The sequence below is a fragment of the Mustela nigripes genome, chromosome 11, assembly GCF_022355385.1.
Source record: "Mustela nigripes isolate SB6536 chromosome 11, MUSNIG.SB6536, whole genome shotgun sequence".
NCBI lineage: Eukaryota > Metazoa > Chordata > Mammalia > Carnivora > Mustelidae > Mustela > Mustela nigripes.
This window is the reverse complement of record NC_081567.1, coordinates 15,291,514-15,314,326: the sequence shown is the minus strand read 5'-3', so window position 1 is coordinate 15,314,326 and position 22,813 is coordinate 15,291,514. Positions and strand designations below refer to the sequence as shown.

At 37.9% G+C, this 22,813-nt stretch overlaps 1 protein-coding gene across 1 annotated transcript in view; it reads right to left on the bottom strand.

Annotated features, from left to right (window-relative positions):
* Positions 1-22,813, bottom strand: part of SEPTIN14 (septin 14) — an 83,833-nt gene that overhangs the window by 42,360 nt on the left and 18,660 nt on the right. Inside the window, exons 5-6 of the mRNA XM_059415938.1 lie at positions 18,104-18,290; positions 15,099-15,260 (exon numbers count right to left, since the gene is read on the bottom strand). Coding sequence (XP_059271921.1) covers positions 15,099-15,260; positions 18,104-18,290 — 349 coding nt within the window. The remainder of the gene's footprint in view (positions 1-15,098; positions 15,261-18,103; positions 18,291-22,813) is intronic.

The following is a 22,813-nucleotide window of genomic DNA, read 5'->3' as shown; positions in this document are numbered from 1 at the left end:
CCTCAACAGAATGACTAGGAGGAGGAACTCCCAACAAAGGAAAGAACCAGAGACAATGTCCTCTGACATAGATTTAATGGAAATGGATTTAAGCAAGATGTCAGAGATAGACTTCAGATTAGCAATCATGAAGTCAATAGCTAAGCTTGAAAAAAGCATTAGTGATGATATAGAATCTCTAAGTGGAGAAATGAGATCTAATCAGGATGAATTTAGAAATGCTATGAATGAGATGTCCTCTAAACTGGATATGCTAACAGCTACAGTAAATGAGGCAGAAGAACAAATTAAAGATCTAGAAGATGAGTTGACAGAAAAGAAGGAAGCTGAGGAATATAGGAATAGGCACTAGTAGCCCATGGAAATAGACTTAGAGAGATCAATGACAGCACAAAAAGTCCCAATGTCAGAATTACTGGGATCCCTGAGGGGGTAGAGAGAGAGAGATCAAGAAGTATAATTAAGTAAATCGTAGTTGAGAACTCCCCTGATCTCCAAACAAGCATTCGTGTCTAAGAAGCAGAGAGGACTCCTCCAAAGCCAACAGTAATAGAACAACACCCTGACATATAACAGTGAAGCTTGCAACTCTTAGAGAAAGAGAAGCTATCCTGAAAGCAGCTAGGGGGAGGAGATTTCTTACTCTCAGAGAGAGGAACAACAGAATAATGTCAGACCTTACTACAGAGATCTGGCAAGCCAGAAAGGGCTGACAAATTATTCAGAGTATTAAATGAGAGGAAAATGCATCCAAGGATACTTTATCCAGCAAAGCTGTCATTTGGAATGGACGGAGACAAGGAGTTTCTGAGACCAACAGAAACTGAAAAAATATGTGACCACCAAGGCAGCCCTGCAAGAAATATTAATGGGGGTTCAATGAAAAAAAGAAAGACCCCAAGAATAATATAGACTAGAAATTTACAGAGACAATCTATAGAAACAGGGGCTTTAAAGGCAATAGGATGTCACTAAATTGATATCTTTCAATAGTTACTCTAAAAGTAAATGAGCCAAATGCTCCCACCAAGAGACACAGAGTTTCAAATTCGATGAAAAAACAGGAACCATCCATATCCTGAATTCAAGAGACTCATCTTGAACCTAAAGACACCTCCAGACTGAAAGTGATGGGATGGAGAACCATCAATCATGCCAGGAGACTTCAAAAACAAAACAAACCAAAACTGGTGTAGTAATTCTCATATCAGATGAATTAGATTTTAAACCAAATAGTGAATGGTGACTAACATAACACAATAAGGGGGGAAAAGGGCAAAAAATAAAATAAAATAAACCAAATAGTGTAGTAAGAGATGTAGAGGGACACTATATCATACTTAAAGAGGCTATCCAACAAAAAATCTAACAACTGTAAATATCTATGCCCCCAACATGGAAGCAGCCAACTACATAAGCCAATTGTCAACCAAAACAATGAATAATATTGATAATAATACATTAATAGTAGGAGACATCAACACTCCACTCACAGCAATAGACAAATCATCTAAGCAGAAGATCAACAAAGAGACAAGAGTTTTGAAGGACACATTGGACCAGATGGACGTTGTAGATATATACAGAGCATTCCACAAAACAACAGAACACTTATTCTTCTCGAATACACACAGATCTTTCTCCAAAACATATCACATACTGGCTGATGAATCTTGTTGCAACCAGTACCAAAAGGTGGGGGTTCTTTCCTATAAATTTTCAGACTACAATGCTTTGAAACTGGAACTCAACCACAAGGAAAAATTTGGAAGTTATGCAAACACTTGGAGGTTAAAAATCATCCCGCTAAAGAATAAATGGGTCAACCAGGAAATTAAATATGAATTTAAACAATTCATGCAAACCAGTGAAAATGAAAACACAATAATTCAGAACCTATGGGATACTCGAAAGGTTGTCCTTAGAGGGAAGCACATAGCCATCCATGCCACTCTCAAAAAAAAAAAAAAAAAAAAAAAAAAAAATCCCAAATGCACAAGCTAACCTTAAGGATCTGGATAAAGAACAGCAAATAAAGGCTAAACCAAGCAGGAGAAGAGAAATTAATAAAGATTAAAGCAGAAATCAATGAAATAGAAACTAGAAGAACAGTAGAAGAGATAAACGAAACTAAAAGCTGGTTTGTTGAAAGAATTACTAAGATTGATAAAACTAGCTAGATTTATCAAAAAGAAAAGAGAAAGGAACCAAATAAATAAAATCATGAATGAAAGGGGAGAAATCATGAATAATACCAAAAAAATAGAGACAATTATTAGAACTTATTACCAGCAGCTATATGCCAACAAACTAGGCAATCTGGGAAAAAATGGATGCATTCCTGCAAACTTATAAACTACCAAGACTGAAACAGGAAAGGTAGAACATCTGAACATACCAGTAACCAGCAAGGAAGTTGAGACAGTAATCAAAAACCTCCTCAAACCAAGAGTCCAGAGCCAGATGTCTTCCCAGGAGAATTCCACCAAACATTTAAAGAAGAAATCATACCTATTCTATTGACATTATGTTCCAAAAAATAGGTATGGAAGGAAAACTTCCAGACTTATTCTATGAGGCCAGCATTAATTTGATTCCCAAACAAGGCAAAGGCCCCATCAAAAAGGAGAAACACGGACCAATATCCCTGATGAACATGGACACCAAAATACTCACCAAGGTCCTAGTCAATAGGGTCCAATAGTATATTAAAAGGATTATTCACCACAACCATGTGAGATTTATCCCTGGGATGCAAAGGCAGTTCAACATTTGCAAGTCAATCAACATAATAGACCAAATTAATAAAAACAAGAACCATAGGATTCTCTCAACTGACACAGAAAAATCATTTGACAAAATACAGCATTCTTTCTTGATTAAAACTCTTCAAAGTGTAGGGATAGAGGGAATACACTTTACTATCATAAAAGTCATCCATGAAAACCCCACAGTGAATATCATTCTCAATGGGGGAAAAAATGAGAGCATTTCTCTTAAGGTCAGGAACATGACAGGGATGCCCATTCTCACCACTATTGTTCAACATAGTACTAGAAGTCCTAGTCTAAGCAATCAGACAACAAAAAGAAATAAAAACAGTCAAATTGGCAAAGAAGAAGTCAAACTCTCTCTGCAGATGACATGATACTTTCTGTGGAAAACCCAAAAAACTCCACTAGAACTCACACAATAATTCAGCAGTGTGGCAGGATACAAAATCAATGCACAGAAATCAGTGCATTTCTATACACTAAACATGCAACTGAAGAAAGAGAAATTTAAGAATCAATCCCATTTACAATAACAACCTCAAGATACCTATGAATAAACCTAACCAAAGATGTAAAGGATCTGTACTCTAGAAACTACAGAACACTTGTGAAAGTATTTGAGGAAGACACAAAGAGATGGAAAAAGATTTCATTCTCATGGATTAGAAGAATAAACGTGAAAATTTCTATGCTGTCCACAGCAATCTATGCTTTCAATGCAATCACTATCAAAATACATTTGCCGAATTTTCACAGAGTTGGAACAAACAATCTTAAAATTTGTATGGAACCAGAAAAGACCCTGAATTGCCAGGGAATTGTTGAAAAAGAAAGCTAAATTTGGGGGCATCATGACGCTTGACTTCAAGCTATATAATAGTGCTGTGATCATCAAGATAGCATGGTATTGTCACAAAAACAGACACATAGATTAAAGGAACAGAATAGAGTCTCCAGAAATGGTCCCTCAAGTCTATGGTCAACTAATCTTCAATAAATCTGGAAAGAATATCCAATGGAAAAAAAATAGTCTCTTGAATAAATGGTTCTGGGAAAATTCGACAGCTATGTACAGAAGAATGAAACTTGACCATTCCCTTGCATCATACACACAAAGAGAAAACTCAAAATGGATGAAAGATCTCAATGTGGGATGAATCCGTCAAAATCCTAGAGAAGAACATAGGCAGTAATCTCTTCAACACTGACCACAGCAACTTCTTTCAAGACATGTCTCTAAAGGCAAGGGAAGTGAATGCGAAAATGAACTTTTGGGACTTCATCAAGATAAAAAGCTCTTGCACAGCAAAGGAAATGGTCAACAAAACTAAGAGGGAACCCACAAAAGGGAGCAGATATTGCGAATTAAGATAGGGCTGGTATCCAAGATCTATAAGGAATTTCTCAAACTCAACACCCAAAACCCGAATAATCCAGTCAAGAAATGGGCAAAAGACTGAAGATACACTTCTCCAAAGACATACAAATGACTAGCAGATGCATGAAAAAATGTTTAACATCACTAGACATCAGGGAAATTCAAACCAAAACCACAATGAGATATAAGTTTACACCAGTTAGAATGGCAATTAACAAGACAGGAAACAAGTGTTGAGGAAGATGTGGAGCAAGGGGAACCTTATTACACTGTGGGTGGGAATTTAAGCTGGTATAGTCACTCTGGAAAACAGTATGAAGTTTCCTCAAGACATTGAAAATAGAACTACCCTACAACCTACCAACCGCACTACTAGGTATTTACCCCACATACAGAGATGTAGTGTAAAGAAGGGGAACATGCATCCCAATGTTCATGGCAACAATGTCCACAATAGCCCAACTATGGAAGGAACTGACAGGCTTTTCAATTGAGGAATAGATAAAGAAGATGTGGCACATATATACCATGGAATATTACTCAGCCATCAGAAAGGACGAATACCCTCCATTTGCATCAACATGGATGGAACTGGAGGAGATTAAGTTACATGAAATAAGTCAAGCAGAGAAAGACAATTATCATATGGTTTCACTCATATGTGGAACATAAGTAATAGTGTAGAGGCCCACAGGGGAAGGAAGAGAAAACTGAGTGGGAAGAAATAAGAAAGGAGAAAAAACTATGAGCGACTCTGGACTCTGGGAAATAAACTGAGGCTTACAGAAGGGAGGGGTGAGGAGAGGGGATAGCCCAGTGATGTGTATTAATGAGGGCATGTGTTGTGATGATCACTGGGTATTATACGCGACTAAAGAATCACTGAACGTTACATTAAAAACTTTGATATACTATATTGCTTAATTGAACATAATAAAAAATATTTAATTATAAAAATAAAAACATTTTTTCCAATTAAAAAAAAAAAAACCTCTTGGTATTAGGATGTTCCAGCTGATCTTCCAGGGGAGGCATTTGTTGTACTGGTTCTCAGGTGTCTGCCTCCTCAGAATTGCACCGTCCTTGTTAGGAGGCTGGGTTCAGTGTGAATGCCTCTAGATTGTTCTATGTGGCTTTTGTTCCCTGAAAGATTTCTGCACTTTTAGAGGATAAATATCAAAATGGCAGTCTCTCAATCTCCAGCCCCAGATCTTAAATACTGCACCCCCCATTCTTCAATAAGTCCTCACAGAAAACCAGTCAGTCACTCTTGTCTCCCTGGTTTCCATCTGTATTCACCCAGGCTGTGACCAAGCATCTTTACCTTGGGCTCCTAACCCCATTTTGAGTCTCCAGACTTTAGAGTCTCCAGTGGCATGCACTGCACCACTCCTCGCAGGGGTTAGAGAAAGGTCTTGCCACAGTTCTGCCTCTTGCTGGGCCCTTGCTTGGAGAGTGGTTGCCTGACCAGACCAAGCTTCATTGTTTATGGCAACACAAAGTTGAAAGCCCATTTCTGGCCTCTCTGTTTGCAGCTGGCTTCCCTGTTCCAGTGTTTGGAAACTCTGCAACCCTCAGGTACCCCTTTTCTTTTTGTGACGCCAGGGATCCTGAGACTATGCTATTCCACTTAGGATTCTGCCTGCTTTGCCACCTGAGTGCCTTTCAGACCAGAACACCCATCACTGAAGCAGATGTCTAGAAGTTTTGATTTTGCACTCCACTGCTATATCACTTTGCAGTAGCCAGCTTATGGAGGCTCCCTACCCCTACCCCCATGGTTTAATCTTCAGATACATGGCCTAGGATTCTTTGCAAAAATAGTTGCTTTTCTATTCAGAGAATTTCAGCAATTCTTTTCTTAGAGCTCCAGTTGAGTTCATAGATGTTCATAAAGATTTTATAGGTATCTAGCTGAATTCCAGGGGCCAGACAAAACCAGGATCCACTACTCCTCTGCCATCTTCTTCTAAAATCTGTTATGCCTCTGTACACCTATAATGAAGCAGCAGATAAAGAAACCAAGGAATCGATCCCATTTTCAATTGCACCAGAAACAATAAGATACCTAGGAACATATATAACTGAAGAAGCAAAAAGTCTACACTCTGAAAACAATAGAACACTTATGAAAGAAATTGAAGAGGACACAAATAAATGGAACAAATTCTGTGCTAATGGTTTTGAACAACAAACACTGTTAAAATGTCTATACTAACCAAAGCAATCTATGCTATTCAATCCCTATCAAAATACTATCAGCAGTTTTCACAGAGCTAGAACAAATGATCCTATAATTTGTATGGAACCAGAAAAGACCCCAAATAGCCAAAGAATTGTGAAAAAGAAAAACAAAACTGGAGGCATCACTATTCTGGGTTTCAAACTATGTTACAAAGCTGTAGCCATCAAGATATTAAGGTACAGGAGCACGTGGGTGACTTAGTCTGTTAAGTGTATGCCTTCAGTTTAAGTCATGATGCCAAAGTTCTGAGTTCAAGCCCTGCATCAGGCACCATGCCTAGTGATGAGCTTGTTCCACCTTCTCCGTCTGCAGTTCCCCTTGCTTGTATTCTCTCTCTGTCAAATAAAGAAGTAAAATCTAAAAACAAAAAGACAGTATGGTACTGAAACAAAAACAGCCACATAGATCAATGGAACAGAACAGAAAACCCATGAATGAACTCTCAAATCTATGGTCAACTAATCTTCAATAAATCAGGAAAGAACATCCAAAGGGAAAAAGACAGTCTCTTCAACAATGGTGTTGGGGAAACTGGGGAGCAACATGCTAAAGGATGAAATTGGACCCCTTGCTTACATCATAAAACAAAAATAAACTCAAAAGGGATGAAAGACCTACATGTGATATAGGAATCTTTCAAAATCCTAGAGGAGAACACAAGCTAAAACCCCTCTGACCTCAACCTTGAAACTTTTTTTTAAAGATTTTATTTATTTATTTGACAGACAGAGATCAGAAGTAGGCAGAGAGGCAGGCAGAGAGAGAGGAGTAAGAAGGCCCCCTGCTGAGCAGAAAGCCCAATGTGGGGCTTGATCCCAGGACTCTGGGATCATGACCTGAGCCAAAGGCAGAGGTTTTAACCCACTGAGCCACCCAGGTGCACCAACCTTGCAACTTTTTATTAGACATATAACCTGAAGCAAAGTAAACAAAAGCAAAAGTGAATTATTGAGACTTCACCAAGATAAAAAGCCTCTGAAGAGCAAAGGAAACCATCAACAAAACTGAAAGGTAACCAATGGAATGGGAGTAGATATTTGCATATTTTGTATCTGATAAAGGGTTAGCATCCAAAGCCTATAAAAGACTTATCAAATCAACAACAATAACAAAAATAATAATCTAGTTAAGAAATGGGCAGAAGACCTAAATAGACACTTTCCCCAAGAACATACGAATGACTAACAGGCACATGAAAAGATGGTCAACATAACTTATCATCAAGGAAATGCAATTCAAAACCACAATGATATACCTCCTCACACTTGCCAGAATGGCTAAAATTGACAACACAAGAAACAAGAGGTGTTGGCAAAGATGTGGAAAAAGGGGAATCTTCTTGCACAGTTGTTGGAAATGCAAACAGTTGCGGTCATTCTGGAGAACTCTACAGAGTTTCCCTAAAAAGTTAAAAATAAAACTGCCTTAAAATCCGATAATTGCAATACTAGGTATTTACCCAAAGGATACAAAAGTACTGATGTTTGTAGAAGCATTATCAACAATAGCCAAATTATGGGAAGAGTCCAAATGTCTATTGAATGTCCATTGAATGATGGATGAATAGAGAAGATGTGATATATATATATAATGGAATATTACTCAGGCATCTAAAAATGGAATCTTAACATTTGCAATGACATGGAGGGAAATAGAGGGTATTATGTTAAGTGAAATAAGTCAGTCAGAGAAAGACAAATAGCATATGATTTCACTCATGTGGAATTTAAGAAACAAAACATGAACAGAGGGGAAGGGAAGGAAAAATGAAATAAGATGAAATCAGAGATGGAAATGAACTATAAGACTCCTAACTATAGGGAAAAAACAGGATTGTTGGAGGGAGATGGGGGGGTTAGGGTACTGAAATAGATTACATTGAGTGAAATAAGTCAAGCAGAGAGTGTCAATCAACTATGGTTTCGCTTATTTGTGGAGCATAAGGAATAACATGGAGGACATGGGGAGCTGGAGAGAAGGGAGTTGGGAAATTGGAGGGAGGGATCAGCCATGAGAAACTGTGGACGCTGAGAAAAAAACTTGAGGGTTTTGGAGGGGAGGGAGGTGGGAAGTTGGGTGAGCCTAGTGGGGGGTATTATGGAGCACTGGGTGTGGTGCAAAAACAATGAATTTGGGAATTCATTGAAAAGAAATTTTAAAAAAAGAAAAAAATGGATCTTTGTTTCCATTTTCCTGATCCTTATAAAATGGATATAAACAAATATTTCTCCTGGGAAGATATGCTAATAGAAAATAAGTACATGAAAAGACCAAATATCATTAATTCTCTTCATATTATATGTCCATAACAGAGAGCAATCAACTACAGACAGAAATCGATTAGTGGTTGCCTGGGGTTGTTGAGGAGGCGATCTGACAGGTAGCAGAGGAGAAGAGAAGCAAGAAAGAAAGGGGGGAAGGAAGTAGAAAGAAGGAAGGAAGGAAAGAAGGGAAGAAAGAAGAATAAGAAGAAGAAGGAGGAGGAGAAGGTGGAGGAGGAAGGAGAAGAAAGGAAAGAAAGAAAGGAAGGTAGAAAGAAAGGAAGGAAAGAAGGAAGGAAAAAGAGGAGGGAGGGAGGGAGAGAGAACAGAAGGAAGGAAGGAAGGAAGAGTTGAAGGGGAGGGGATTGAAGGGAAAGAGAGAAAAGAGATTTCCTACAATAGATTTAAAGTCTCTTTGGGGTGTGTGTGTGTGTGTGTGTGTGTGTGTGTGTGTGTGTGTGTGTTTGCTTGTTTATTTTTTGCAAGCAAGATGGTGGAGAAGTAGGGGACTGTATTTCAACCAGCCCCTTGAATTGAGCTGGATATCTACCAGACAATTCTGAACAACCCCTGAACATTTTGAGATGTAAGAATATATATCCAGATCTATACCAACAGACTATCTCTGGCAGCTGGTTTCACGGTATGACACAGGGAGATACAATTCTGTGTAAGCCATGTTATGGGGAAGTTGAAATAACACAGGAGCACAAGTGTCCCTCACTGGGGCCCAGGCACAGGCTCACAGAGCAGTAGTGGCATGGAAAGGACTTAGGGCAGCCCCTCAGACTGAAACCTGGAGCTATAGGGGCATGCAAATGAACTGGGGGAGGATTTGGTGGTTTTAGAAGCATGAAGGACAAAGATGTGTCTGGACATGGAAGCAAGGACTGGGAGTGCATCTGTGTGGCATACAACCCAGGATACTGAGGTTTTTAGGAGCATAGACAAAAACAAAGTCAGTATGGCTTGGAGCACTCTCTGGAGAACAGAATGCAATCTCTCTGTTCTGAGACAGAAGTTTGAATACAGTCAATTCTGTGTTGTATGTGCTTTGTAGAGACAGAGAAAGCCACCAGGAAAAGCCACCAGAAAGCAAGCCCCCCAAAACTGATTTTTCCTGACCAACCCTCCTCCAACAAGGAACATGGGAACTCTGCCCAAACAGCATTGCCTGAGTAACAGCACAGCAGGTGCCTCCTCCAAATAACAAGCCAGAAGAACAAGAGGCCGACAACCCTAAGGTCTCTATAAAACAGGTGGATCTTGCTTGGGTTGTGGTCAACAGTTTGGTCTCTGTACATTCCCTCAACCACTCCTCACCAGAATGCCTAGGAGGAGAAACCCCCAACACAGGAAAAATTCAGACTGTGATATCTGCCACAGAACTAAAGGATATGGCTATAAGCACGGTATCAGAAATAGAATCCAAGGTGGCTATCCAGAAATAGAATTCAGGGTAACCAGAAGATGGTTGGAGAAAACAATTAGTGGCAACATAGATTCTCTAAGGGCAGAAGTGAGAGCTGATCTAGCAGAACCTTAAAATGTTATTAGTGAGACCCAATCTAATCTAGACACTTGAACAGCTAGGGCAAATGAGGTAGAAAAAGGAATTAGTGATCTAAAAGACAAACTGATAGAAAAGGAGTAGGAGGAGGGCAGGAACAAGCAGATTAGAAGCTATGAAAACAGAATTAGAGAAATAAATTATGCCATGAAACATTCCAATGTCAGAATTATTGAGATCCCCGAGGGGCTGGAGAGAGAGAGAGGACTAGATGATACAGTTGAGCAAATCCTAGCTGAGAACTTCCCTAGTCTGGAGAATGAAACAAGCATTCACATCCTAGAGGCAGAGAGAATATCAGTCCCCAAGATCGAGGAAAGCAGACCAACCTCCAGGCATGTAATAGTGAAACTCACGAATCTTAAAACCAGGAAAACCATCTTAAGGGTAGCTAGGGGGAAGAGATTGTTGGGCATAGGAGGAGGAACATCGGAATAATGTCAGCCCAGTCCACAGAGACCTGAAAAGCCAGAAAGGCAAGACTCACTCAAGGTCCTAAATGAGAACAACATGCAACCAAGAATACTTGATCCAGCAAGGCTGTCATTTAGAATGATGGAGAGATAAAGAGCTTCCAAGACTGGCAAAAACTGAAAGAATATGTGGCCATTAATCTAGCCCTGCAAGAAATATTCAGGAGGGTTCTATAAAAGCATAAAGACCCCAAGAGTGATACAGAACAGAGATATATGGAGACAATCTGTAGAAACAAGGACTTCACATAACATGATGACAATAAAATCATACCTTTCATAATCAATGTGAAAAGCCTAAATGATCCCATGAAATGGCACAGGGTTGAAGATTGGATGAAAAGACATGACCCATCCATATGCTGTCTACAAAAGACACATTTTGAACCTAAAGATACATTCAGACTGAAAGTGAAGGGACGGAGAACCGTCTTTCATGTCAATGGACTGCAAAAAGAAATCTGGGGTAGTGATTTTCAGATCAGACAAATAAGATTTTAAGCTAAAGACTGTAGTCAGAGATACACAAGGACACAACATCATGCTTAAAGGATCTATCCAACAAGAGGATCTAACAATTGTAAATATCTATGCTCCCAATATGGGAGCAGCCAACTACATAAGCCAACAGTTAACCAAAATAAAGAGGCATATTGATAAGAATATGTTAATTGTAGAGGATCTTAACACACCATTCTCAGCAATAGACAAATCAACCAAGCAGAGAACCAAAAACAAACAAACAAACAAACAACAACAACAAAAAAAAACCAATAGCTTTGAATGACACATTGGACCAGATGGACCTCATAGATATATGCAGAACATTCCACCCTAAAACAACAGAATACTCATTCTTCTCTAGCTCACATGGAACTTTCTCCAGAATAGACCACATACTGGGTCACAGATCAGGGCTCAACCAGTACCAAAAGATAGAAATTATTCCCTGCATATTCTCAGACCACAATGCTTTGAAACTGGAATTCAATCACAAGAAAAAGTTTGTAAGAAATTCAAACACTTGGAAGCTAAAAACTATTCTGCTCAAGAACGTTTGGATCACCCAGGAAACCAAAGAAGAACTTAAACAATTCCTGGAAACCAATGAGAATGAAAACACTTCATTCCAAAACCTATGGAATAGGGCAAAGGCAGTCCTAAGGGGGAAATACATAGCCATCCAAGCTGAAAGAAAGAAAGAAAAAAAAGAAAGAAAGAAAGACAAAAGAGAAAAAGAAAAATCCTCAATATACAAACTGTCTTTACACCTGAAAGAATGGGAGAATCAACAACAAATTAAACCTAACCCATGCACAAGAAGGGAAATAATTAAGATTAGAGCAGAGATCAATCAGTTAGAAACCAAATATACAGTAGAACACATCAAGGGAACTAGAAGGTGGATCCTTAAAGGAATTAATAGGTGATAAACCACTGACCAGACTAATCCAAAAGAAAAGAGAAAGGACCCAGAATAATAAAATCATGATTGAAAGGGGGGATCGCGACTAACACTAAGGAAATAGAAACAATAATCAGAAATTATTATCAACACCTATATGACAATAACTTAATCAACCTAGAAGAAATGGATGCATTCCTGGAAACCTATAAACTCCCAAGACTGAAACAGGAAGACTTGACAACCTGAATAGACCAATATCTAGCAAGGAGATTGAAGAAGTGATCAAAAACCTCCCAAAAAACAAGAGGCCAGGACCTGATGGATTCCCTGAGGAAGCCTGCCAAACATCAAAGGGAGAAATAAAACCTATTCTTCTGAAGTTGTTTCAAAAAATAGAAACAGAAGGAAAACTTCCAAACTCTTTCTATGAAGCCAGTCTTACCTTGATCCCAAACCAGGCAAAAACCCCCATCAAAAAGGATAATTCCAGAACAATATCCCTGACCAATATGTATGCCAAGATTCTCAACAAGATCCTAGGTAATAGGGTTCTACTCTACATTAAAAAAATTATCCACCACAACCAAATTTATCCCCGGGAGGCAAGGGTATTTCAACATTTTCAAATCAATCTATGTGATAGAACAAATCAATGAGAGAAGAGAGAACAACAACATGGTCCTCTCAATTGATGCAGAAAAAGCATTTGACAAAACATAGCATCCTTTCCTGATTAAAAATTTTCAGAGTATGGGGATAGAGGGAACATTCCGCGACTTCATAAAATCCATCTATGAAAAACCCACAGAGAACATCATTCTTAATAAGGCAAACCTGAGAGCCTTTCCATTTAGATCTGGAACACAAGGATGCCCACTATTGCCACTATAGTTCAACATAGTGCTTCTAGCAACAGCAATCAGCAATCAGACAACAAAATGAAATAAAAGGTACTCAAATTGGCAAAGAAGAAGTCTAACTCTCTCTTTGCGCAGATGACATAATAGTTTATGTAGAAAACACAAAAGACTCCACCCCAAAATTACTAGAACTTATACAGCAATTCAGTAATGTTGCAGGATATAAAATCAATGCATAGAAATCAGTTGCTTTCTTATATACTAAGAATGTAATTGTAGAAAGAGAAATTGGAGATTCAATTTTATTTACATAGCACCAAAAACCATAAGATACCTTGGAATAAACCTAGCCAAAGAGGTAAAGGATCTATATTCAAGGAATTACAGAACACTCAATAAAGAAATTGAAGAAGACACAAAAAGATGGAAAAACATTCCATGCTCATGGACTGGAAGAAGAAACATGGTTAAAATGTCTATACTACCCAGAGCAATCTATAATTTCAATGCCATCCTGATCAAAATACCATTGGCATTTTTCAAAGTGCTGGAACAAACAATCCTAAAATTTGTATGGAACAGAAAAGACTCTGAATTGCCAAAAAATGTTAAAATAGAAAAACAAGGATGGGGGCATCATGTTGCCTTATTTCAAGCTATATTACAAAGTTTACCACCAAGACATCATGGTATTGACACAAAAACAGACACATAGACCAATGGAAGAGTATAGAGTCCAGTTATGGACTCTCAACTCTATGGTCAACTAATACTCAACAAAGCAGGAAAAAATATGGAATGGAAAAAATATAGTTGCTTCAATAAATGATGCTTGGAAAATTGGAAAACTATGTACAGAAGAATGAAACTCAACCATTCTCTTACACCATACACAAAGATAAACTCAAAATGGATGAAAGACCTCAATGTGAGACAGGAATCCATCAAAATCCTAGAGGAGAACATAGGCAGTAACCTCATTGACATCAGTCACAGCAACTTCTTTCAAGACACATCTCCAAAGGCAAGGGAAACAAAAGTGAAAATAAACTTTTGGGACTTCATCAAGATGAAAGGCTTCCACACAGCAAAGGAAACAGTTGGCAAAACAAAGAGGCAACCCCAGAATGGGAAAAGATATTTGCAAATGACACTACAGACAAAGGGCTGATTTCCAAGATCAATAAAGAATTTCTCAAACTAAACACACAAAATACAGATAGGTCAAAACTGGGCAGAAGAAATGAACAGACACTTGTCTAATGAACACATGCAAAGGGCTAACAGGCACATGAAAAAATGTTGATCATCATTGGCCAGAAATTCAAATCAAAACCACATTGAGATACCACTTTACATCAGTTAGAATGGCAAAATTGACAAGGCAAGAAACAACAAATGTTGGAGAGGATATGGAGAAAAGGGGACCCTTTTACACTGTTGGTGAGAATGCAAGTTGGTGCAGCCACTTTGGAAAACAGTGTAGAGATTCCTCAAAAAATTAAAGATAGAGCTACCCTGTAACCCTGGAATTACACTATTGGGTATTTACCCTGAAGATACAGATGTAGTGAAAAGAAGGGCCACATGCACCCCAAGGTTTATAGCAGCAATGTCCACAGTAGCCAAACTGTGGAAAGATCTGAGATGCCCTTCAACTGATGAATATAAGGAAGATGTGGTCCATATATATAATGGACTATATCTCATCCATCAGAAAAGATGAATACCCAACTTTTGCATCAACATGGATGGGGCTGGAGGAGATTATGTTGAGAGAAATAAGCCAAGCGGAGAAAGCCAAGGATCACGTGGTTTCACTTACTTATGGAAAATAAGGAATAACATGGAGGACATTAGGAGAAGGAAAGGAAAAGTGAATTAGGGGAAATCGGAGGGGGAGATGAACCATGAGAGACTGTGGACTCCAACAAACTGAAGGTTTTGGAGGGGGCAGAGAAGGGATGGGTGAATCTGGTGGTGTATTAAGGAAGGCACGTATTACAAGGAGAACTGGGTGTTATATATAAACAATGAATCTTGGAACACTACATCAAAACCTAATGATGTATTGTATGGTTACTAACATAACACAATAAAAATTTTTAAAAAATAAAATAAAATCTTACATTCATTGAGGAGTTCACCTGAGCAGTAGTTTCATCATGTGTTGGAAACTGATATATCTGGATGCCATTGCTAACCAATTCACTCATTATTTTACACTTGAATTTCTGTAAATCATTTTTAGAAATTGTATCTGCTTTGGCAATCAATGGTACAATGTTCACCTGTAAATAAAGAGCCAAACAAAATCTCACCATCAAGGATTTGTTGTTATTCCTGGAGTTTTTATGTCAAAACCTCATAATCTCTCACAGTAAAATTTTTATAACTAGATAATCACTGGCTACTACCATACCTTTGTCACAAAATGGCTGTCCAAAATCATTAGTACTTTTGAATATTAATCTTTTATCAGAATTCAGGTTTAGAAGTTCCAAATTTATTTTCTCAAACTATCTTAAACTTTCCATACATTTAGAGTTATTAAAATGTACATAGTAGAATAAGAGAGTCAAATTAATTCATATTCAATTTGATTTCTTAAACTGAGTGCTCAAAGTCAGGAGTAACTTGCATCAATACTATACATTAATACTATACATTACATTATTACTATAATTAATACTATACAATAATATTAATTTATACTAAGTTAATTCTCTTTCATTTTCATCACCTTCTTCATAAATCCATGTCTTTGTAGATATATTTGTTTGTGGTTTTCAAAGGCCACCTAAAAATAATATACCTTTTTTGTTACCATACCTTGAAGACTGAATGTGTGTGTATGTGTGTGTGTGTGTATATATATATATATAAATCTTGCTCACAAATATCATTTGATATTTTTAAAAAGGTATTATTTCTAAATTGCATATTTGAGGTTGAAATTTTATTCATAAACTTTTCTTTGTAGTTCTGCAATATGATCACTCCTGTCTCCATGCAGTTACATTTTAATAATTAAACTTTGTAGAAATTAAAAATACACAAAATTATAAAATATCTGTTTTTATTGTGAAAGTATCTTATCAAATCATAGATATATAATGTCAAGTTCTGTGATATTGTAAGTGTGCATAAAAGTCAGTTCTAGGTATATTGTTTTTATTTTAGATTCTTCAAAGTGCATTTTTTAAAAATCCTTGTACAAATCTAGGGCCTCACTATAACACTGATGTTCAAATTTTAGAATCTTAAATAGAACCTTCTACAGTAAAAAGCAGACAACTACTAAGATAGGTTCAAGTTTAACATAAATATTTTGGGTCATATTGCTGAGAAAGCTATCTTCTAATGATAGCAAAACCTTAACACATAACAAGTAGAAATTTCCATGTTAATAATCCCTTAAGTGTTCATATTTGAGGGATGAAAGTCACTTATTGCAAAGAGAATTGAGCAACCTAGAAGAGAAGACAGCAGACACACACACACACACACCATTGCTCACCCTTCTATGTAATGTTCCTGTAAAAAAAAAAATAAAAGTAATTTTCTATATCTGGAAATTTTTTTATGATAACAGCTACCCATAAAATTAAAAATAAAACTATGTGTCCCTAGTGGTTGAATATCCTAATGATCAAGAAATTGAGCCATCTCTTGATTTTAACTAGAAATCTAACTTCTTTCAACAACATGGTGACATATAAGATTAGGTACAGGATAGGTGAGCCTGTTGGTGGGTATTAGGAGGGCACATATTGCATGGAGCACTGGGTGTGGTGCATAAACAATGAATCTTGAAACATTAGAAAAAATAAAATAAAATTAAGATGTTTAAAAAAAAAGATTAGGTACAAAATTTCTTTCCAGTTTGAACAATACATAGCACAAGTCAGGACTTCTTTGATAAAAATTTTACAACTTTTTCTCTCCTCAACCTAATAAAGTGTAGAAAAAAAACTCATGACATAAAAGTTTCTTTCACATGTATTTATCCTCTACTGGAAAAAATATATACATACATATTAAATCCTGAATCCTCTGTGATAGGACCACTAACCAGGATCATGAAAACTTTATGATTCACACAATCAGGAGTAACAGGTAAATGTTAATGGGATTGTTTTATAGTACTGTATAATGAAATCAATTTCAAAAATACAGAAAAGCTGCCACAACCTCTATGATTTTAATCATAAAAAAAACTGTAAATTTTTATTTTAAAATTTTTTAAATCTTTTTTTTAAATATTTTTATTTATTTACTTGACAGAGAGATCACAAGTAGGCAGAGAGGTAGGCAGAAAGGGGGGGTAGGAGGTTGGGGCACCAGGTGGTGGGTATTATAGAGGGCACGGATTGCATGGAGCACTGGGTGTGGTGAAAAAATAATGAATACTGTTATGCTGAAAATAAATATATTAATAATAAAAAAAAGAAAGACAGAGAGAGAGAGGGAAGCAGGCTCCCCGCTGAGCAGAGAGCCCGACGTGGGACTTCAACCCAAGCCAAAGGCAGCAGCTTAACCCACTGAGCCACCCAGGTGCCCTATTTTAAAATTTTTTAACTTTATCTTATTTTCCTAATACACACCTAATTAAATGTTTCTGGAAAGCTAAGGTTGAAATTTATCAAATGCTAGTACCTGCTCAATGTATCATCCCTCCCCAGTGCATATGTTGAGGCCCTAACCCCAAGTATCTCAGAAAAGACTCTTTAGAGAGGTGATCAAGTGAAAATAAGGTCATTAGAATAGGCCCCAATCCAATGTGACTGGTGTGTTTATAAGAATAGGAAACAGAGGTTGCCTGGATGGTTCAGTGGGTTAAGCCTCTGCCTTCAGCTCAGGTCATGATCTCAAGGTCCTGGGATTGAGCCCCACATTGGGCTCTTTGCTCCATGGCGAGCCTGCTCCCCCCCCCCCCCCCCACTGCCTGCCTCTCTGCCTACTTGTGATCTCTGTCAAATAAATAAATAAAAACATTTTTTAAAAAAAGAAAAGAAAAATATATTTTAACATATTAAAATTAACAAGTTCTTCTATGTAAATACCTTCAAGTTATATATTATCACAAAATAATTATCAAATCTTGGTAGGTTGATGGATTTATCTAACACACCTTACTGTCAATGTTCTTCATAGTTAATAGATCAAGGGACTTCAGGGAATGTCCTGTAGGTGAAATGAAGTAAAGACACACATGTATACGGGAATCATGGTAGTCAATGAAGGAACGTTTAATTTTCAATTCTTCTTGAAGATAGGCCTCAAATTGAGCATCTACATAGTCAACTACAGGTTGATAGCTGAAAAAAATTATTTCAACAGATTAAAATGACAGATTAATAACACCTATAGTCTGTCTTTTCACCATTTAATAAATTATTAATATGGGGGAGCTTGGGATGATGGTGGAGTAGGACACTGTGCTCACCCCATCCCATGTTCACAAATAGAAATAATCCACATCCAAGTCAACAAATCAGAGAGAGATCCAAAGACTAGAAAAACAAATTCCACAACTAAATATAGAGAAGCTACATCTGGGGTGCCTGAGTGGCTCAGTAGGTTAAGTCTTCGGTTCAGGTCATGATCCCAGGGTTCTGGAATGGAGCCCCCAAATTGGGTCCCTGCTTTGTAGGAAAACTGCTTATTCCTCTCTCTCTCTCCCTCTGTCCCTCCCTCTGCTTGTCCTCTCTCTCAGAGGAATAAATAAAATCTTAAAAAGAAGAAGGAAGAGGAGGAGGAGGAGGAGTAACAGGAGGAGAAGGGGGGAGGAGAAGGCGGGGAGGAGAAAAAGGAAAAGGAGAGGGAGAAGGGGAAGAATCTGTATCTGAAAGTTTAGGAAGGTCAGAAAGGTGGAGGAAAAGTGCTCACAGAAGGGAGAGAGCTGCATGTGCAGAGAGGGGAAAGAAATAGGTCCTTGCACGAGGGAGCTCACACAAGGAAGACAAATCCCCACGTCTTTTTGGTTTTAAAAACCAGAGGGTTGGGGGGAGGAGTCAAGATGGCAGGCTTGACTGCTACTGAGATGGCATCTCAGTAGCAGGCTGAGATGACTTCAGGTAGCAGGAGTTCAGCTAGATCTTTATCAAACCATTCCAAACACCTACAAATCCAACAGGGGATCAAAGAGAAGAGCAACAATTCTAGAAACAGAAAATCAACCACTTTCTGAAAGGTAGGACCTGTCAAGAAGTGAATCTAAAGTGAGAGGAAGATAGTCTGCAGGGGAAGGGGCCAGCTTCTGGCAAGTTGTGAAGTAACAGAGCACAAAATCAGAACTTTTAGAAGTCTGCTCCACTGAGGAACATCACTCCAGAGGCTAAGCGGGGGTGGAGCCCTTGTGGGGACATGGTGGTCTCAGGTCCCATGGGGTCACAGAAGGATCAGGATCAGGGGTGTCTGAGTGTAGCAGAGCTTGCAGGTATTAGAGGGGGGAAGTCAGATACAAAGATGGAGCAGAGGAGTGAGCTCTCAACTCAGGGTTACCTTAAACTGTGATCCGTGGCACAGTTGGACCACTGCCCTTTGAGCAGGGACCCCACAAATGGCAGATCCAGGAAGACCCCCTGGAAGAGCAATAGGGATCTGCTAGGTTTGGAGACTCCAAATGGGGCTGTGTGCCAGAGACAGAAAAGCTCAGTCACAGGCTAGGTGAGCTCAGAGCACTGCTGGAGACCAGGGAGATGGAAGTGATTGAACGCTTTTCTCCAATGACGCACTGAGGAGGGGACTCTGAGCTCTCGGCTCCTCTGGGCTGGAGACTGGGCAGCCACCATCTTCATTCCCATCCTCCAGAGCTCTACAGAAAGAGTTCAGGGAACAAAAGCTCCCAAGACCCAACCGGAGCAAGTTACTTAGCCCATCCCTTGGCAAGGGCAAGCAATTCTTCCTGGGGAAAGACACTTAAGAATCACTATAGCAGGTCCCTCCTTGAGAAGACCAGCAAGAAATCCAGCCAAGAACAAGATCACTGATCAGAGAAAACAGCAGAATTCCAGAGGAGGGGAAAGCAAATCATGGAACTCATGGCTTTTTCCCCTTGATTCTTTAGTCTTGCAAAGTTAATTAATTTTTTTTCTTATTATAATTTTTTAACCTTTACCCTTTCTTCTTTTAACATTTTTTAATTCGCTAATCTTAACAATAACTTTCTTTAAAAAATCATTTTGAACCTTTGTTATTATAGTCATATTTTATCCTTCATTGTATCTAACTCTATCTTTTATATACACATAGGGTTTTTTCTTCTAAAAAATTTAGGGATACAATTTCTAATTGATCAAAATATACCCTAAATCTAGCACAGGGTTTGTTCTAGTCTCCAGCCTGAGTAAATTATCTCCACTTTCTTGTTTTTTCTTTTCCCAACCAACTTATCATATCAAATTTTTTTTTTTAGAATTTTTTAAAATTTTCATCTTTACAGTCACATTCCATCATTTCCTCATGTTTACACTTATTTTTGTATAAATATAAATATAAATAAATAAAAGTGTGTGTGTGTGTTTCTTTATTTAAAATTTTGGGAGGTAGTTTCTTCTAAGAGAGCAAAATGCTCCCAAAATCAAGTGGGCAGTTCTGTCCTATTCAGCAGTCTAATATGTATTTTTTCTTTTTTCTTTTTCTTTTTTTTTATTTTTTAACTTCTTTTTACCCCCTTTCTTCTCCCCACAATTTGGGGTCTCTTCTGATTTGGTTAACACATATTTTTCTGGAGTCTTTGCCACCATTTTAGTATTTTATTCTCTTGTTCATATATTCTTTTTTTTCCTTTAACTTCTTTTAGCAAAGTGTACTTTTTAATAAATTATTAATTTTTTTATTTTTTTAATAAACATATAATGTATTTTTATCCCCAGGGGTACAGGTCTGTGAGTTACCAGGTTTACACACTTCACAGCACTCACCATAGCCCATACACTCCCCAATGTCCATAACCCCATCCCCACTCCTGTCCCCCCTTCCCCCCACAACCCTCAGTTTGTTTTGTGAGATTAAGAGCCACTTATGGTTTCTCTCCCTCCCGATCCCATCTTGTTTCATTTATTCTTTTCCTATCCCCAAATACCCCATGTTCCATCTACACTTCCTCATAACAGGGAGATCATATGATAGCTGTCTTTCTCCAGCTGACTTATTTCACTAAGCATAATACCCTCTAGTTCCATCCATGTCATCACAAATGGAAAGATTCCATTTCTTTTGATGGCTGCATAGTATTCTATTGTATATCTATACCACCTCTTCTTTATCCATTCATCTGCTGATGGACAGCTAGGCTTCTTCCATAGTTTGGTTATTGTGGACATTGCTGCTATAAACATTCGGGTGCACATGCCCCTTTGGATCACTTTGTTTGTATCTTTAGGGTAAATACCCAGTACTGTGATTGCTGGGTCATAGGGTAGCTCTATTTTCAACTTTTTAGGGAACCTTCACACTGTTTTCCAAAATAGTACTAGAAGTTCTAGCCTCAGCAATCAGACAACAAAAAGAAATTAAAGGCATCCAAATTGGCAAAGAAGAAATCAAATTATCACTCTTTGCAGATGACATGATACTATCAGTGGAAAACCCAAAAGACTCCATTCCAAAACTGCTAGAACTTGTACAGGAATTCAGTCAAGTGTCAGGATAGAAAATCAATGCACAGAAATCAGTTGCATTTCTATACACCAACAACAAGACAGAAGAAAGAGAAATTAAGGAGTCAATCCTATTTACAATTGCACCCAAAACCATAAGATACCTAGGATTAACCTAACCAAAGAGGCAAAGAATCTATACTCAGAAAACTATAAAGAACTCATGAAAGAAATTGGGGAAAACGCAAAGAAATGGAAAAATGTTCCATGTTCCTGGATTGGAAGAACACATATTGTGAGAATATCTATGCTACCTAAAGCAATCTACACATTTAATGCAATCCCTATCATATATTCTTATCTGGATAAAATGACAAGGCAGAAAAACTCACCACGAATAAAAGAACAAGAGGCAGTACTGAAGACTAGGGACCTAATCAATATGGATGCTGGTAATATGTCAGATCTAGAGTTCAAAATGATGATTCCCAAGGTGCTAGCTGGGCTCAAAAAAGGCATGGAGGATTTTAGAGAAACACTATCTGGAGAAATAAAAGCCATTTCTGGAGAAATAAAAGAATAAAACGTACTGAGCTGAAATCAAAAAAGCTATTAATGAGGTGCAATCAAAAAATGGAGGCTTTTACTGCTAGGATATGAGACAGAAGAGAGAATTAATGATATAGAAGACCAAAGACAGAGAATAAAGAAGCTGAGCAAAAGGGAGACAAAAAACTACTGGACTGTGAGGGGAAAATTTGAAAGATAAGCGATAAGAGAAAATCCTGAAGCAGGTCCAGAAAAGAAGTTTGGAAGAAATATTAGATTGGCAGCAGACTTATCCACAGAGACCTGGCAGGCCAGAAAGAACTGGCATATTCAGAGCACTAAATGAGAAAAACATGCAGCCAGGTATACTATGTCCAGCTAGGTTATCATTGAAACTAGAAGGAGAGATAAAAAGTTTCCATGACAAGCAAAAACTAAAAGAGTTTGAAAACACCAAACCAGCTCTACAGGAAATATGGAAAGGGGTCCTCTAAGCAGAGAGAGCCTAAAAGTAGTAGATTAGAAAGGAACAGAGACAATATACAGTAATAGTCACCTTACAGGCAACACAATGGCACTAAATTCATATCTTTCAATACTTGCCCTGAATGTAAATGGGCTAAATGCCCCAATCAAAAGGCACAGGGTATCAGAATGGATAAAAAAACAAAACCCATCAATATGCAGTC